The sequence below is a fragment of the Cervus canadensis genome, chromosome 15 (genome assembly GCF_019320065.1).
Source record: "Cervus canadensis isolate Bull #8, Minnesota chromosome 15, ASM1932006v1, whole genome shotgun sequence".
NCBI lineage: Eukaryota > Metazoa > Chordata > Mammalia > Artiodactyla > Cervidae > Cervus > Cervus canadensis.
In genome coordinates this window covers 38,567,824-38,586,973 of record NC_057400.1, presented here as the reverse complement: position 1 = coordinate 38,586,973, position 19,150 = coordinate 38,567,824, and the positions used below count along the sequence as shown (strand labels likewise).

Below are 19,150 nucleotides of genomic sequence, written 5' to 3'. Positions count from 1 at the left end.
AACAGAAGTCAGGAGGGATTATGATTAAGCCAGTAGTCCCTAACCTTTTTGGCCCCCAGGGACTGGTTTTGTGGAGGACTGGGATGGGGAGGTTTCAGATGATTCAAATGCATTACACTTATTGTGAACTTTCTATTATTTTTTTTTTAATTTTTTTATTAGTTGGAGGCTAATTACTTCACAACATTTCAGTGGGTTTTGTCATACATTGATATGAATCAGCCATAGATTTACACTTATTCCCCATCCCGATCCCCCCTCCCATCTCCCTCTCCACCCGATTTCTCTGGGTCTTCCCAGTGCACCAGGCCGGAGCACTTGTCTCATGCATCCCACCTGGGCTGGTGATCTGTTTCACCATAGATAGTATACATGCTGTTCTTTTGAAACATCCCACCCTCACCTTCTCCCACAGCGTTCAAAAGTCTGTTCTGTATTTCTGTGTCTCTTTTTCTGTTTTGCATATAGGGTTATCGTTACCATCTTTCTAAATTCAATATATATGTGTTAGTATGCTGTAATGTTCTTTATCTTTCTGGCTTACTTCACTCTGTATAATGGGCTCCAGTTTCATCCATCTCATTAGAACTGATTCACATGAATTCTTTTTAACGGCTGAGTAATATTCCATGGTGTATATGTACCACAGCTTCCTTATCCATTCATCTGCTGATGGGCATCTAGGTTGCCTCCATGTCCTGGCTATTATAAACAGTGCTGCGATGAACATTGGGGTGCACGTGTCTCTTTCAGATCTGGTTTCTTCAGTGTGTATGCCCAGAAGTGGGATTGCTGGGTCATATGGCAGTTCTATTTCCAATTTTTTAAGAAATCTCCACACTGTTCTCCATAGTGGCTGTACTAGTTTGCATTCCCACCAACAGTGTAAGAGGGTTCCCTTTTCTCCACACCCTCTCCAGCATTTATTGCTTGTAGACTTTTGGATAGCAGCCATCCTGACTGGTGTGTAATGGTCCCTCATTGTGGTTTTGATTTGCATTTCTCTAATAATGAGTGATGTTGAAGCACCTTTTATGTGTTTTAGCCATTCTGTATGTCTTCTTTTGGAGAAATGTTCTGTTAGTTTCTCTGCCCATTTTTTGATTGGTCATTTATTTTTCTGGAATTCAGCTGCAGGAGTTGCTTGTATATTTTTGAGATTAATCCTTTGTCTGTTTCTTCATTTGCTATTATTTTCTCCCAATCTGAGGGCTGTCTTTTCACCTTGCTTATAGTTTCCTTTGTAGTGCAAAAGCTTTTAAGTTTCATTAGGTCCCATTTGTGTAGTTTTGCTTTTATTTCCAATATTCTGGGAGGTGGGTCATAGAGGATCTTGCTGTGATTTATGTCGGAGAGTGTTTTGCCTATGTTCTCCTCTAGGAGTTTTATAGTTTCTGGTCTGACATTTAGATCTTTAATCCATTTTGAGTTTATTTTTGTGTATGGTGTTAGAAAGTGTTCTAGTTTCATTCTTTTACAAGTGATTGACCAGTTTTCCCAGCACCACTTGTTAAAGAAGTTGTCTTTTTTCCATTGTATATCCTTGCCTCCTTTGTCAAAGATAAGGTGTCCATAGGTTCGTGGATTTATCTCTGGGCTTTCTATTCTGTTCCATTGATCTATATCTCTGTCTTTGTGCCAGTACCATACTGTCTTGATGACTGTGGCTTTGTAGTAGAGTCTGAAGTCAGGCAGGTTGATTCCTCCATTCCATTTCACTTCTTTCTCAAGGAGGTATTTTGGCTATTCGAGGTTTTTTGTATTTCCATACAAATTGTGAAATTCTTTGGTCTAGTTCTGTGAAAAATACCTTTGGTAGCTTGATAGGGATTGCATTGAATCTATAGATTGCTTTGGGTAGAATAGCCATTTTGACAATATTGATTCTTCCAATCCATGAACACGGTATGTTTCTCCATCTGTTTGTGTCCTCTTGATTTCTTTCATCAGTGTTTTATAGTTTTCTATGTATAGGTCTTTTGTTTCTTTAGGTAGATATACTCCTAAGTATTTTATTCTTTTTGTTGCAATGGTGAATGGTATTGTTTCCTTAATTTCTCTTTCTGTTTTTTTCATTGTTAGTAAATAGGAATGCAAGGGATTTCTGTGTGTTAATTTTATATCCTGCAACTTTACTATATTCATTGATTAGTTCTAGTAATTTTCTCGTAGAGTCTTTAGGGTTTTCTATGTAGAGCATCATGTCATCTGCAAACAGTGAGAGTTTCACTTCTTCTTTTCCTATCTGGATTCCTTTTACTTTCTTTTCTGCTCTGATTGCTGTGGCCAGAAACTTCCAAAACACTATGTTGAATAGTAGTGGTGAGAGTGGGCACCCCTTGTCTTGTTCCTGATTTCAGGGGAAATGCTTTCAATTTTTCACCATTGAGGGTGATGCTTGCTGTGGGCTTGTCATATATAGCTTTTATTATGTTGAGGTATGTTCCTTCTGTTCCTGCTTTTTGGAGAATTTTAATCATAAATGAGTGTTGAATTTTGTCAAAGGCTTTCTCTGCATCTATTGAGATAATCATATGGTTTTTATCTTTCAATTTGTTAATGTGGTGTATTACATTGATTGATTTGCGGATATTAAAGAATCCTTGCATTCCTGGGATAAAGCCCACTTGGTCATGGTGTATGATTTTCTAGTTTCATTCTTTTGCAAGTGGTTGACCAGTTTTCCCAGCACCACTTGTTAAAGAGGTTGTCTTTTTTCCATTGTACATTCTTGCCTCCTTTGTTGAAGATAAGGTGTCCATAGGTTTGTGGATTTATCTCTGGGCTTTCTATTCCGTTCCGTTGATCTATATTTCTGTCTTTGTGCCAGTACCATACTGTCTTGATGACTGTGGTTTTGTAGTATAGTCTGAAGTCAGACAGGTTGATTCCTCCAGTTCCATTCTTCTTTCTCAAGATTACTTTGGCTATTCGAGGTTTTTTGTATTTCCATATAAATTGTGAAATTATTTGTTCTAGTTCTGTGAAAAATACCGTTGGTAGCTTGATAGGGATTGCATTGAATCTATAGATTGCTTTGGGTATTATCATCATTTTGACAATATTGATTCTTCCAATCCATGAACACGGTATGTTTCTCCATCTGTTTGTGTCCTCTTTGATTTCTTTCATCAGTGTTTTATAGTTTTCTATGTATAGGTCTTTTGTTTCTTTAGGTAGATATACTCCTAAGTATTTTATTCTTTTTTTGCAATGGTGAATGGTATTGTTTCCTTAATTTCTCTTTCTGTTTTCTCATTGTTAGTGTATAGGAATGCAAGGGATTTCTGCGTGTTAATTTTATATCCTGTAACTTTACTATATTCATTGATTAGCTCTAGTAATTTTCTGGTAGAGTCTCTAGGGTTTTCTATGTAAAGGATCATGTCATCTGCAAACAGCGAGAGTTTCACTTCTTCTTTTCCTATCTGGATTCCTTTTACTTCTTTTTCTGCTCTGATTGCTGTGGCCAAAACTTCCAAAACTATGTTGAATAGTAGTGGTGAGAGTGGGCACCCTTGTCTTGTTCCTGATTTTAGGGGAAATGCTTTCAATTTTTCACCATTGAGGGTAATGCTTGCTGTGGGTTTGTCATATATAGCTTTATTATGTTGAGGTATGTTCCTTCTATTCCTGCTTTCTGGAGAGTTTTAATCATAAATGAGTGTTGAATTTTGTCAAAGGCTTTCTCTGCATCTATTGAGATAATCATATGGTTTTTATCTTTCAATTTGTTAATGTGGTGTATTACATTGATTGATTTGCAGATAGTAAAGAATCCTTGCATTCCTGGGATAAAGCCCACTTGGTCATGATGTATGATTTTTTTAAAATGTTGTTGTATTCTGTTTGCTAGAATTTTGTTAAGGATTTTTGCTCTAGTTCATCAGTGATATTGGCCTGTAGTTTTCTTTTTTTGTGGCATCTTTGTCTGGCTTTGGAATTAGGGTGATGGTGGCCTCATAGAATGAGCCTATCATTAATACTTATAGTAAAAATGACACAACTCTCATATCTCCTATTTAGTTCTAATACTATTATGTCTACTAAATAGGCAATGGGCCGAGAATAGACATAAAAAAGGTGAAATAAGTCTTTGCCCTAAACGTGGTCCTGATATAAAAGAGGCAACTTTAAAATAAATAATTTCAATTTAGTGAGCTTATTTATATAATAATTCAATTAATTCACTTGGATACATGCCCAGTGGGATTGGTGAGTCATATGGTTATGGCCTAGAGGTGGAAGTGACACCAAGGATAATTATTTTACTGTGGCTGGATCCAGGAAGGCCTTATAGAGGAGGAGATGCTTGAGCTAAGACTGGAAAAGTAAATAACCATTTGCCACTAGGGAAGCAGGGTATTTAATAAGTAGGAGAGACTATTCAAGGGGACCTAAAACAGCATGGCATGTTTGAAGAACTGCATGTATTTTGTTATAGGTACAGGGAATGTGGTTTGGGTGCAGGAAGGATGAAGAAAGAATAATCTTTGACAGATAATGGGGGACCTGGAAAATCGTGTAAAGACTTGGAATTCTATCTGGTAGATGAGAAGCTGAAAACAGATAGCCTAAATATGAAATTAGGACTTCATTTATTTGCTTTTTGGGCTTCATTGGTGGTTCATTGGTAAAGAATCTGCCTGCAATGCAGGAGATGCAGATGACATGGGTTTGATCCCTGGGTTCAGAAGATCCTCTGGAGGAGGAAATGGCAACCAACTCCAGTGTTCCTGCCTGGTGAATCCCATGGACAGAGGAGCCTGGTAGGCTACAGTCCATAGGATTGCAAAGAGTCAGACATGACTGAAGCGACTGAGTGAGCAATATTTGTTTTTAAGAATATGAGTATATTTTCAATGTTAAAATATTGGAAAATATGCATACAAATGCAGACTTTGAACTTCTTTTGAAAAATTGGGATAATTTCCTTGCTGTCCAAGGGACTCTCAAGTGTCTTCTCCAACACCACAGTTCAAAAGTATCACAAGCATGAATTGTGGTTTGGAGAAGACTCTTGAGAGTCCCTTGGACAGCGAGGAGATCAAACCATCAATCCTAAAGGAAATCAGTCCTGTATATTCATTGGAAGGACTGATGCTGAAGCTGAAGTTCCAATACTTTGGCTACCTGATGCAAAGAACTGACTCATTGGAAAAGACCCTGATGCTGGGGGAGATTGAAGGCAGGAGGAGAAGGGAACATAGAGGATGAGATGGTTGGATGGCATCACTGACTCGATGGATCTGAATTTGAGCAAGCTCTGGGAGTTGGCGATGGACGTGGAAGCCTGGTGTCCTGCAGTCCAGGGAGTCACAAAGAGTTGGATACAACTGAACAACTGAACTGAACTGAATTACTTAGGAGTTCCTTTCTTTGTGGCAACAACTGTCTAGAATCAAAAGCCACTGCCTCCCTTATGTGACTTTAAGTGGAGCATGTGCCTGTCAATATGGGTCGCTTCCCAACCACTACTTGGGTATTTTATACCCACCCCACTTTTCTGACTTTTGCTACTTACCTGGCTCCAACAGATATTTGAACTTAAGTCTCTGCTGGAGACAATGGGGAACTATTGAAAGGCTAGGTGAAAGAGGAGAGTGAAAATACTGGCTTAAAACTCAACATTCAAAAAACTGAGATCATGGTCCCATCACTTCATGGCAAATAGATGAGGAAACAATGAAAACAGTGACAGACTTTCTTTTCTTGGGCTCCAGAATCACAGCAGATGGTGACTGCAGCCTTCAAATTAAAGGACACTTGCTCCTTGGAAGAAAAGCTATGACAAACCTAGATAGCATATTAAAAAACAGAGACATTTCATTACTTTGCCGACAAAGGTCTATATAGTCAAAGTTACGGATTTTCCAGTAGTCGTGTATGGAAATGAGAGTTGGACCATGAAGAAAGCTGAGCACTGAAAACTGATGCTTTTGAACTGTGGTTCTGGAGAAGACTCTTGAGAGTCCTTTGGACAGCAAGATCAAACCAATCAATCCTAAAGGAAATCAGTCCTGAATATTCACTGGAAGGACTGGTGCTGAAGCTGAAGCTCCAATACTTTGGCTACCTGATGAAAAGAGCCAACTCATTGGAAAAGACCCTGATGCTGGGAAAAAATTGAAGGCAGGATAAGGGGACAACAGAGGATGAGATGGTTGGATGGTATCACTGGCATAATGGACATGAGTTTGAGCAAGTTCTGGGAGATAGTGTAGGACAGGAAGCCTGGCATTCTGCAGCCCATGGGGTCGCAAAGACTTGGACACAACTGTGCAACTGAAAAACAACAACAACAAAAGTGGAGTAATATCAGGTTTCTAATTATAACAGGATTATTCAGTAGAGATGTGGAAGATGGATTGACATGGGATAAATCTGAATGTGGGGAGTCCAGTTAGGACTAATTCTCAAAGTTGAGGAATGAGATGATCAAAGTTTAACTGAACTTCGTAGCTCTGGGACTGGAGGTGAGATAAAGGAGTCTTATATTAAGAAGGATTTAGTGACAGGATGTGAAGGATATTGGAGAGAAAGGGGTCTAGAGTGGCTCTTGGCTTGGGCAACTGGGTATGTCTATGATGCCACCAACTTAGATAAGGAGTACAGGTTCTGAAGGAAGGATAGTGATTCTGTCTTTGAATGCACTGCTTTTAGAGGGCTATAGATTACCCAACAGGCAGTTGGCAAAATGGATCTGGAGCCATGGGTTTGGGAGCTATGAGCCCATTCATGGTACTGGAGGCCCAATGGGCTGAGTGAGAAGGAAAAAAGCCAAAACGGAAACCCTGGGAACATCAGAGGTGAATCCAGCTAGCTGATGAAGATGTATAATCAGTGTTATTAATTCTGACATGTTACTAACTCTTAAACATGCTTTTATTCAATTATAAATTAGAGATATTTTCTTATTAATTTAACAGAGTATGTCTCAATTTAAGTGCTAATGGCAATATTATTCAAGGATTAGAATCTCTATGTGAGGCAGGGAAAGTACTTGACAGGAATTACACATGAGAAACCTGGAATGCCATAATTCACTGAACTCCTGTGAAAAGACAAAAGAGCATTAAATGTAAAAAATCCCCGAGACATTTGCACATAATGGTGTTTAGAATTGTTGGTCAGTTACATTAGCTCTGTAATGACAGATAGGATCTTTTTTTTTCTAGCTGGGAGTAATTTTCTGGAGGCAGGAAACTTGCAATAGAACATAGACATAAAAGACCAAATTCAAATTTCTAAATCTCCTAGCGTAAGTGGCAATTAGATTCATACCATCATGCTTCATATCTTCTGTTTAATATGTTTTTATTAATTAGGACAGAGTTGTCTCCTTGGTTGAATAGTATAGAATTTTATATAGGGGTCAGAGCTATTCCTTCGAGAAACATATGCAGAGTAAGTAATTTGAAGATTGGGGAAGTTGGAACTGCAAAGGAGTTGTCATTTAGAAGCAAAACTGGTTAAATACAACTGAATATAAAATAAATGAATTAAAAATAGTGCACATTGTTTTAGTGTTTATCTGTTCAGACCATTCATTTCAGAGGTTTACCAAGACTTTATGGAGAAGAATAAGATTTCCCAGCTTCACGAACATCTCATAGTACATCAGTACAGCAATCTGCCTCTTTCTTAGTATCTATTTGGAAAAAGTTCAAGATAATGGGATTTATTATCTTGTGACTGCTCAGAAAATTGATGTGTGTAACTTCCACTAGCATTTTTAGGGATAATCTGGGTGAGGCCCCTTTGCATTCATATAATGGTCCCCTTAATTTTTCATCTTATCTTTTATCTTTCCCTCCTCTCTTTTCTCCTATTGCTTCCCCCCGTCCACCAAGAAGATATTGCTTATTTTTTCTGATATGTTTTGACTGTTCTTTCTGCAGAAAGGCATTCAGGCAATACACATATATCAACATGCACTATATCTATTGAAATATTTATTGCTGAATAACATCCTAAGTGAATGGAGTTCTGCTGATGATAATGGAAGTCACTTTCTTTTATGATTTTTCCCAGTTAATCTTCTTGTGATCTCTGCTTGACTTCTATTCATGGCCCCTTTATATAGGTAAGATGTAATAAGTTTGAATGAAGAGATTAAAAGTACTGCCAAGATTTTGAATTATCTGTTATTGATTCTGTGCTATATCTAGAAAGAACTGTGTTGATGGAAAGAAAAATACTCTCATTGAAGGCTTCCTGTTTGGGTCCTATGAGTTAGGAAATCCATAAACTGTAATCACTTTTATCACACTCCATAATCACTTTCCCTAATTTTTATTCTCAGCAGTGGTCTTCATTTCATAGCTCCAGAATCATCTTATTCTCATAGAAAAAGACTATTTCAGTGTTTACTAATCCATAAGTATTTCTCTTGAGGCTCTGTTCATTAAAATAATAACTCTAAGGGAAAAATATCAGAGCTTGAGGTGTATAATTATGCTAGTATAAACTTGTGAATTTAAGAATAACTTACTAATACTTATTTACATTATATAATATATATCTCCCACTTTCTCCCTCTAGACAGCAAGCCATCCTAATTACAGGAAGGGGTTCTAGGTAACTTTTTCTCTCTTCTGTAATCTATTTCACATGCATTAATTAGGCAAATACCTTGTTAGACAAATGTACTACATATTTTATTTGTATTTTATTTTTAACCATAGACCAAGATAAGAAAACTCTGAATTGCAGAATCAAAAGTGTAGTCATTTCTGGGGTTGATGGCTTTATGGAAAATCCCTGATACTGAAGTTGAACTTAGGGCTCAGCATAAAGTTATCTCAACTTTCTTGCAAGATGTTGTTAGATTGCAGATATCTTTAATAATAATTTTTAGTGTTGCAGAAGATTTTATAGATTATAAAAATTGTGTAAACTTTGACCTCAGAATATAAGGAGCATATAATCTAGTTGGAAAACATAGTATGTGCCTGTGAAATGGCTAATAAAAAATATTTTTTCCTCCTTTTTAACAATTGAGATATAACTGACATATAACTTTGTATTAATTTTAGGTATATAGTATAATTTGAAATATTTATGTATTGTGGGAAATGATTACCTCAGTAAGTTTAGGTAACATTCACCACCACACATATTTATTATATTTTTCTCTTATGATGAGAACTCTTAAGATTTACTCTCTCAGAAACTTTCAAACATACAATACAGAATTGTTAACTATAGTCACTATGCTGTGCATTATATTCCCTGGGACTTATAACTGAAAGTTTGTACCTTTGACCTGCTTTACCCGTTTTGACTACCTCCCCAACCCCTCTGTCTCTGGCAACCACCAATCTGTTCTCTGTATCTAAAGGTCCATTTTTTTTTTTTTTTGGTTTGTTTTTTTGTTTTAAATTCCACATATGAGATCATAGAGTATCTGTCTTTGACTTATTTCCCTTGGCATAATACCCTTAAGATCTATCCATGTTGTTGGAAGTTGTAGGATTTCTTCTTTTTACCACTGAATAATATTCCAGTGTATATGTACCACATTTTCTTTATCCATTCATCTGTCAAAGGACACTTGGGTTGTTTCCATGTCTCAGCTATTATAAATAATGCTGCAGTGAAGTTGTGAGTGCAGATACCTTTCAAGATATTGATTTCATTTCCATTGGATAAATACACAGAAGTGGAATTGCTGGATTGTGTGATAGTTCTGTTCTTAATTTTTTTGAGGAACCTCCATACTGTTTTCCACCATGGCTGCACCAATTTATAGTCCCACCAACAGTGCAAAAGGGTTTCCTTTTCTTCATGTCCTCACCAACACTCATTAATCCTTATCTTTTTGATGAAAGCCATTCTTGTTTGTTTACCCAAGAAATATTTATTGAGCATCTACTTTGGAGGAGGCACTGTTCCAGCACTGGGTTAGAAAGTAAATAAGGCCAAGTCCCTGTTCTCATGGAGTTTAAAATCTAGGGAGAAACACTGTTAAGAAAATAAATCAACTGACCAATAATAAAATGTTTTCCAGTTTTATTGAGAAATAATTGACATACCTCACTGTATAAGTTTAAGGTGTACAGCATGATGTTTTGATTTATATTTATTGGAAGTAATTACAACAGTAGGTTTAGTTGACATCATCTAATATAGATATAAGAAAAAAAATCCTCCTTTTGTTGAGAACTCTTAGAGTAATATAATTTTTTATAGTGTAAGTGGAATGAAAATAAAGCAAGATAGTTAAAGAGTGTCTGGATGGTATCTATTTTGAGACACGGTCATAGATGCATACAAGAGCTGATGTTGATAAATGGTAGAGAGGATGTTAGGAAGAACAACCCTGAAGGACCCTGAAGGACAGATGAGCAGGAGTGAGGGTTTCCCAGGCAAAGACCTGGGACAGAGATAAACATGGGTGTGTAGCAGTGGGGCAGAGAGGAAGAGGCAGAGGCAGAGGAAGGCCTGGGCTCTTTGCTTTGGGGAGCAATAGGAAATAAGGTGATATACATGGGGTCAAGTCCACTTATGCCTTAAAAGATTGAGTCTTTCTTTGAACAAGGTAATGTCCGAATTGCCATAAAAACTGCTTGAAATGGTGGCAAATGCAAAGTCACTGCTATTAGAATCATGTGAAGGGAACAAAAATATGTGAAAATTAATCCAAAATACAAATATCTACTGAGTTGGTTGAATCAAAATGGCACTCAAGTCAGGAAAGTCAGCTAGAAAACAATAGTAACAATCCAGGAATATACTGAACATTTGTATAGCAGTTATGCTTTCTTATCTCATCCCTCTTATTCATCCCTTCACACATATTTATTGAGCATCTATTAGGAGTCAGGTGGTGTGTGAGGCACTGGAAATACAATGACGAGCCAATCAGATGTGGTCCCTTTCTTCATGGAGATCACAGTCTAGTGGGGAAGCGGACCCTGGTAATGTAATCACAAAGCTGAATGTCTGATTTTAAACTATGACAAGTATGTTGAAAAATAAGCAAGTTATGGGAGCATGCAACTAGGATGGGTGGGTAAAACTCTCCTGACAGACACTGAAGCTGAAATTTGGAGCTAAGTATTAAATAGGAAAAGATGTGGAGGATGCAAAGAGAAGGGGAGGATGCAAGTGAAAGAAATGGCATGTGCAACATCCACATAGAAGGAAGAAATATGCCTTGTTTAGGGATCTGGATGATGGCCAGGGCTCCTGGAGCAAAGGGTGAGTCAGTTATTGTAATGGGTTTAGGAGTTGGGGCTGCAGATATAGACAGGGCCAAACTCTGGAGGCTTTGTAGTCCGTAGTTGGGAGCTTAGACTTCACCCTAAGAGTGATGGAAATCTTTAAAAGTGTAGGAAGTGAGATGGGAATGTGGGCAGGAAATAAAACCAGTGTGGATGCAGGATGTATTCTGATAGCGCTAGGATGGAAGGCCTGAAGATAGAATCGAATGTATGTCCAAATGATAGTCAGATGCAGTCTACAGGACTTGGTAATGGATTATATGTGGAGTGTCAAGGACAGGCAGTGTCAGGATGATTCTTGAGAATCTGGCTTGTGCAAACTGATGGTATTTGCACAGCGATCCTGTAAAGTGTGTGCCATTTTTATCCCATTTTACATTATTCTGAAGTTAGAGGTGGTTAAACAATGTGCCCCAGGGAGTGCCATTAATAAGTCACAAGGGTAGGACTAAATCTCTGGTTTCTGATTTCAAAACCTGGATTCTCTCATTATGCTCCTTGGTTGACCGCAGAAAGGATAAGGACTGTGGCTTAATGATGGCGGCACAGTAGCTTTGGTCTTTATAGCACACAGTCATAGAATCTCAGCATTGAAAGAGATTATAGAGAATTTACTGCTGTGTTTTTCAAGCTTCTTTCACTGTGACCTACATGAGAAATGTATTTTACATCACAAATGAATACACACACACACACACACAAACACACACACACACGCACACACAGAATGGAAATAAAAATTTCCTGAAACAGCATTGCTGTAATGACATGAGATGCACTATGATATTTTCTTCCATAAAAATATGCTAGTTCCCATCCATAAAATTTATTTCATTATCCACTAATGAGTTATAACCCTTTGTCTGAAAAACTGATTTAGTGTTCTTCATTTTTTGAAGAGGATTTGAGGCCCAGAAATGGGAAATGGTTTCCCTAGACTCATCGTCAGCAGGCAAGTGATTTCCTGACTGTTAACCCCATTTTCTGAGTCTATTATGCAATTTGGCTTTGTCAGCTTTGTAAATATAGTACAATGATAGGTTTGTAAGTTTTGTCCCTTAGGAAAAAATATCTGTTGACAGTTTTTCACTTATTAGCATTTAGTTTGTTTCTTCCTCTGCAAGTCTTATTTTACACTAAGGTTAAGACCCTCTAGGACCCGTTTAAATGAAACTTGGCAAGATTTTATTTGAAAAGAAAAGGACATGAAGCAGTCAGATAATAGTGCATAGTCATTGAGATTCTCAAAAAGACTAGTAAAAAGTCACAGAAAATGGAAAGCAGTTATCAAAGAGAGGTGATCAAAAAATGCACTTATGAAGTCACCCAAGAAACCAAGGGACAATTGTGAAACCAAGAGGAAAAACCAAATCTTTCCACTAAGCAAAAATGCCAAGGAGAGAACAGGAAGTTTTAATAATGTATGCAAAAGCACAGGTACTGTATTTCATGAGTGGAGTTTAAACATAAATGGAACATATAAGATAAAAAAAAGCTTAGGTAATATTGAAAAATGGTGGGACATTTGGAAAGAATTTAATGAAACTATCAGACTGTTAAAGATTCAATAAAATGAACATTTGAAGTTTACTCAGCTGTAGAAGCTTATAGGAACATTTAAGGAGAAGATAGAAAAAGATTTGCAAAAAAAGAAAAAGATTTGCTTGGCACTTTTTGCACATATCCTCTAACACTGCTAGAAATATAATTCATTATTGAAAATCCTGACAAGGTTTTCTGGATATTTTCCTTGTCTGACAAGCAGAAGTGGCACTTGGGAATCCTGGAAACAGTTATGATGGGGAAAGCAGGGATCCAGCAGGGTGGAAGACTCAGAAAAGGATAACGTGTTTGGAGAGGGTACTTTTCTTTCCAAAGACTTATCCAGTGGGGGAGAAAGGGAAATATTGTTCATCTACCTGCCAAGCATAGCCTCAGAGCCTTATCTGTGTGTTTATCAATAAGTATTTCTTAAACCTTTAAAGTGCCAGATACCATGCAAGACTGGAGAGAGCCCACGAATAAGACAAATCTGGTCCCTGCCCTTAAGAAGTTTGTAGCCAAGTCTGAGATATGGGCGAGTCCAAGTGGTTCAATGCTGATGTGTGCTGTAATACAAGAGAGGGGCAAGATGCTAGGGAAGTTGGGAAGAGACACCTGATCTGAACACGGTAAGTTAGGGAAGACTTCTTGGAACAAATGATGTCTAAGTTTAGGCCTGAGTAGGATAAGGAAAAGTTAGCCAGATGAAGCATGAAGAAGAGAGAGCTTGCTTGTTTCAAGGATTACTTGACACTGTGATTAATGCATTTACAAAGCATAGGCCTAGCACACAGTAAGCCCTCATATATGGCAGTTTTTAATATTTTATCATAAGTTATAGACACTGCTCAATAGTACTTTCCCATATAAAACAATACACATGATACAATGTTTCCACAAATAATGGCTGATAGAATTCACAATTAGTATTTAATTGTCTATTATTATTTAACAGGCTCATAAAATACTGATGTACCTCATTGCAATTCATTTTGTTTGAAGAAAACTACAGAGCATATTGTGGTCTCTATATATAAGGAAAATAGAAAATAGAATCGGAATATTAGGACTTAAAGAAACTATAGAAGTCACCTGATCCAGTCGTCCACTTTAACATGGGAGAAAACTAGGCTAGCCATTTGCTCAAAGTAACAATGTTGTTGGTTAGTGGCAGAGAGAAGACAAAAAGGCTGGTATTCTGACCAGCAGTTTAATACTCATTTCCTTTATACCGCGTTGCCAACTTCAGAGTTATTTTCAATGCTCTCAACTTTGATGTAAAATTGTGTTAATATTGTTACCTTGATATTAATTTCCATTATTGCCTTTGAAGTTTACATGGGCTTCATTTTGTGTTTTTCTAGTACTTGATTCATTCTAAAAATATGCATGTTAATTAATTTCCCTTGAACTATTTAACTTTTACATCAAGAGCAAAGGATCCATGTAATACTACTAACCATTTCCATTTTAAATCCTTAATTTATTATTGGCAACAGATTAACATATTTTAAACTTCATTTGTTCTCTGTTAGGTTAAGGTTTCATTCAAAGACTGTACCTTTGGCAGGAATATTAAACAAAGAATTAACTAAAGAACTGGAAAAAGTTCTGTAGTTAATAATCTAAATAATATATTTCCTTATAATGTGCTCCGGACTACCACTGTGGTAATGTTCTTTCCTGGTTGTTATTGCTACACAGTTATGTTCACATGCTCCATTTAAAGCTATATAATTACCAAACCTTTTAAAATAAAAGCCACTAAAATGTTCTTCTGGGGTATTCTTCCTTTTGCTCACGGTTTGCTCTTCTGTACTTCAGCTTATTGTGCTTATATTGATTCCTCTGCCCACCTGTCAGCTTTCTTGTTCTTGGACTTGAAAATACCATAATCGGTTGTCATTTGCTCCTCATGGAAAATCCTTTGGCTGCCTCTGTGGGGATCCACTGGGTACAGATTTTTTCAATGGCACCCTTTTCCCAGTGGAGTCTTCACTGTATCCATTGTGTATTACAAAAAGCCCCATTACCTTACCTCCTGGATACTAACTGTTGCAGAGCCTGTTCTCATTGTCATGATCTCACAACTCCAGCTACTTAGGAGGATATAATGCTAGCTTCAACAATGTTCTCTCCTTCAATTGTCACCTTATTTTGTGGGGGAGAGGGGATATAGGTATAATTACAGATGATATTGTGAGTTATTGATTGTAGGCAAACTTTTAACAGTCCTTGACCATTCTCATGATTCTAATATGAAGTAGAAGCTATTTAGTTTCAAAAGGCTGATGCTGACTTGCTCCAGAGTTTTTGTTCCAGCAATTCATTCATATATGTGCACATAGTTTAACATCCATAACCCATTGGCTTTTGATTGCTCAACTTGCCTTTGTTTTACGATTTATAGTGTATGCACCATTTTAAAAACTACCGTAATCTTTTCTGGAGAACAGGAAAAACATTGTTTAGACTTGCAAATGACAAGAAGGGTAAACTGGAAGATTAACTGGGGTACCTGAATTTTATTGGTCTGGTTATTCTCTTGCTATACTTACCTTTGGAAACAGAAATCTTGTCCAGTTATAGGTATTTGCTTATATTTGGCTTCATAAATCATACAACATTACATGTGCAAAGTCATTCAATGATTAATTCCCATAAATTAGTCTTAAATCAAAAGTGAGTAAAATAGTTTCAAAACACAAACTTTTTTCTATTGAAACTTATAGGAATAGTCCCAATACTCAGAAAGGCTGAATGTGTACTATTTTTCTTTACATAAGTTCACTGCTTCTCAGGTCTCATTGTCTGAGAACCTTGAGACTCCAGTGTTTTATTATACAAATCTCTTTGGACCTACATTATATTTTATGTTTTTTAAATAAAAATTTTAAAACAGAAAAATGTAGACATATATAAAAGTCTGTCATTATTCGACTTCAGCAATTATCAACTTACTAGTCAAATTTTTTCATCTATACCCTTACCTACTCTCTCATGCCTATGCAAATACCCAGATATTATATCATTTCATCTATATTTTAGTATTTATCTCTAAAATTAAAAAGACTCTTTATAAAAGGATAACCATACTATGATCACACCTAAAAACTTGAACAGTGTTTCCATAATAGCATCTACTTACTAATCAATATTGAAATATATCTGTTTCGTATTTTTTTTTACATTTGGTGTATTCAAATAAAAAGCTAAAATGGCTGCTTGTTTCTCTTTGATGTTAAGATTACTCAGTGTTTTCAACTGTTGTCAGCCTGATCCATCCATTACTATAACATTTCCTATCAGCTCAGATCAATTTCACTAGCAAATGATTATCGTGAACGAGAACCCATTATTTCATTATGCATTGTAAAAGGGTATATTCTAATGCTATCATTTCTTTTTTATTTATTTGGTTCCATTTAGAAATGTTATTTTGGTAATTTAAGTATGTATTACTTGAGCATCTATCATGTGCTAGCACTCTGCTAGACAGTATAAGGGGAAAACAAAATACCTATATATTATGGCCTCTGCTCTAAATGGAAATAGAAATACTATGCTCAAAATAGAGAACAGTTATGATATGGTCAGTGAAATAATAAGAGAGATGAATGTGGGTTGGAGAATGTTTAGTGGCAGATATGGGACATGTGCTGGGCCAAGAAGCATTTTATGAAATAGGGGGAAACAGGGTATTTCAGGTGGGGGAATAGTTTGGGTCACACCATGAGGCAAAGAATAAAGATGGTGGTATAAAGAGAGGAACAGGAAAAAAATCCTACCTAGAGACTACACATTAACAAGGTTAAAATGGGGCATTAGTTGGAGGTGAGGACAAGCGCATTAGATAACAAACAGAGAGGCCGAGGTTGAGAAAGGATAGCAATAGATTTAGGAGTATAAGGTAGACACAGGAAGCAGGAAGAAGGGAAGAGAGCAGTATCAACTGGTGGAGAGGCAGGGGAGAACAGTGTTATAGCCAAGGAATGAAAGAGTTTTAAACATGAAGAGGTGGTTGACAGAGTTAAATACCACCATAAGGTTAAAGAAACGGAGACCAATCCAGGAGGGAGACCCCTGGCAATATTTGACAGGGCACTTGATTTTGATATAGCATATTACAGACAGAGGGTAGATAAAGGAAGGAATGATTTGGAAGTAATAGGTTAGGACAGAAGGCATAGATGATCTTATTCTAGGAATAGGGTTCAAAAGAAGAAGGTAAATGTGGCTAAGATTATCAGTAGTTGAGGAAACCTAAGTGTTTGAAAACCAAAAGTCTGAATTTCCTTGATATTCCTTATATTTTGATAAATAGAGCAAAATATATTTTTAGAAAACAAACTTTGAATAATGAAAGTGCAAAAAGAGCTTAACTAGTTATTTTAGTTCACCATATTTTATGATATTTTATTTACTCAATTTTCATTTCATATATTACTACAGTGAATCATGCTTATATCAAATATATGACCATGATATATTAAACTGAGAATGCTAGTTTCTTCCTTTTCCAAAAAAAAAATTTTCTGCATAGGTATCCATCTCCTTCCTCTCTGCTTTGTTAGCTATATGTGTACATAGAATGTGTGTTTGCTTTTATTTTGTTAGTTTTATTGGTTTACTGCTCACAAAGATAAGACATGTTTATTATAAACATTTTTTTAAATTCCATGAAATGCTTCTATTCAGAGATAAACAATATTATTATTTTGGTAGATCTCCTTCCAAATCTCTTTCTATGCAGAGATAGATAGATGATATTTTATTTTAATGAGATCATACCATGAATGTAGTTTTGCACGTGCTTTTTTACATCTAATAATAGGTTGTAGATATTTTCTGTGTTGATGAATATGGAAATATAGAAACTTTTTCAATGACAGTCGTTGCATGATGATGCCGTAATTAATTTAAGCCATTTCTTGTTGCCAGACACTTAAGACTCTCCAGTTTTTCTGTTTAAGCAGCACTGCAATGAACATTCCTATTGGTAATTTGTGCACATGTCCTGTTGATTGTCTTCTTTGAATAACTTCTTCAAAGTGGGATGATGGGTGAAAGACTATGTATATTTCATATTGTGATATATATTTACATATTACCCAGTGTTCTCTAGAAGTGCTGTACCAATTGTATTTCTACCAATAACACCTATTAGTACCCAGGAAGTTCTTTTAAATGTCTTAATTTTTTTCATCTTCATTCAGGCTCATTTTCTTCACTTATAAAAATCAGGATGAAACATATCAGGGATTCCTAAGTTTTAGGATATTAAGCCCATTTGAAAACTGTTGACTAGAAAATAGAAATAATGTTCCAGAAAAACACATCTGCAAAAACACAAAACTTTTACATAATATTTATGAGAATTCACAGATCTTTTGAAATCAAATCACAGACTCTTTAGAATTTCATTCCATGAATCCAAGTGAACAGTCTCTGAATGAGGTGATTTTTACACTTGCTTTCTACACTTTACACATACATCACACATGCATGTGCATGCAGAATTTTAATGTGTCCTTGGAAAGTCTTTAACATCTGCTTGATACAAAACCTAGTCTCCTTATGATCTGTGAAATCACTTGAGTGTATTTATTTATTGGATGAATTTCTATTTATTTCAGGTTCTTCAGTGGCGAGCCCGCCAGGAAGAGGTAACAAGACTGGAAATGGAAATCTCTGCCAGAAGAAGAGAAAAGGAAGAGGAGAAAGAGAAACTGTGGAAGAAGAAGGAATTGTTACAAAGAGAAGAGAAGAAAAAAGAGGTATTTATACTGTTGCTGCAAATGTGTGAATGAATATTTAATTGCCTGATTGAGATTTGATTGACTTTGGTCTTTGGCATGGAATCCTCATAGGCAGTTCTTAGAAAGTTTCATAAGGTTCTAGTGGAGTCTTGCTTGAATGTATTTGAGCTTCAGAGATTTATGTACCTGGAGGAAAACCCACTTTATTGACTTCATAAGCACAAGTACTTGTGATTAGAAGAGATACTATTGATAAAGAAAAGACAGGGTTTGTGGTTGTTGTTAAAGCATGTTCTAAGTAGGGACATGGCAAAGCCAGAGGTACTGGAATAGCATTTTGGTTGACTACAGTACAGCAAAAGACTGTAAAAAGATGTATTTATTGGAAAATACACTATACTAGGGTCAGTACAATTCATAGAATCCCAAAAGTTCCTTTAAAGAATTTACTTCTTGGTTTATTATGTGTTAGATTGTTTGGTTTTTCATACTGATACAAATTCATCATCCTATTTTTGAATGAACATTGGTTTCCAAATTCTCAAAATATTGATTAAAACACTTATTTTTAAAAAGGTATTTTTAATTTTTATTATTTTTGGCTGTACCATGTAGCTTGTT

General features: G+C 36.2%; 1 protein-coding gene across 1 annotated transcript in view; it reads left to right on the top strand.

Moving 5' to 3' along the window:
* CCDC148 (coiled-coil domain containing 148) overlaps positions 1–19,150 on the top strand; it is a 284,626-nt gene that overhangs the window by 167,997 nt on the left and 97,479 nt on the right. Inside the window, exon 11 of the mRNA XM_043488354.1 lies at positions 18,407–18,547. Within this exon, the coding sequence (XP_043344289.1) occupies positions 18,407–18,547 (141 nt within the window). The remainder of the gene's footprint in view (positions 1–18,406; positions 18,548–19,150) is intronic.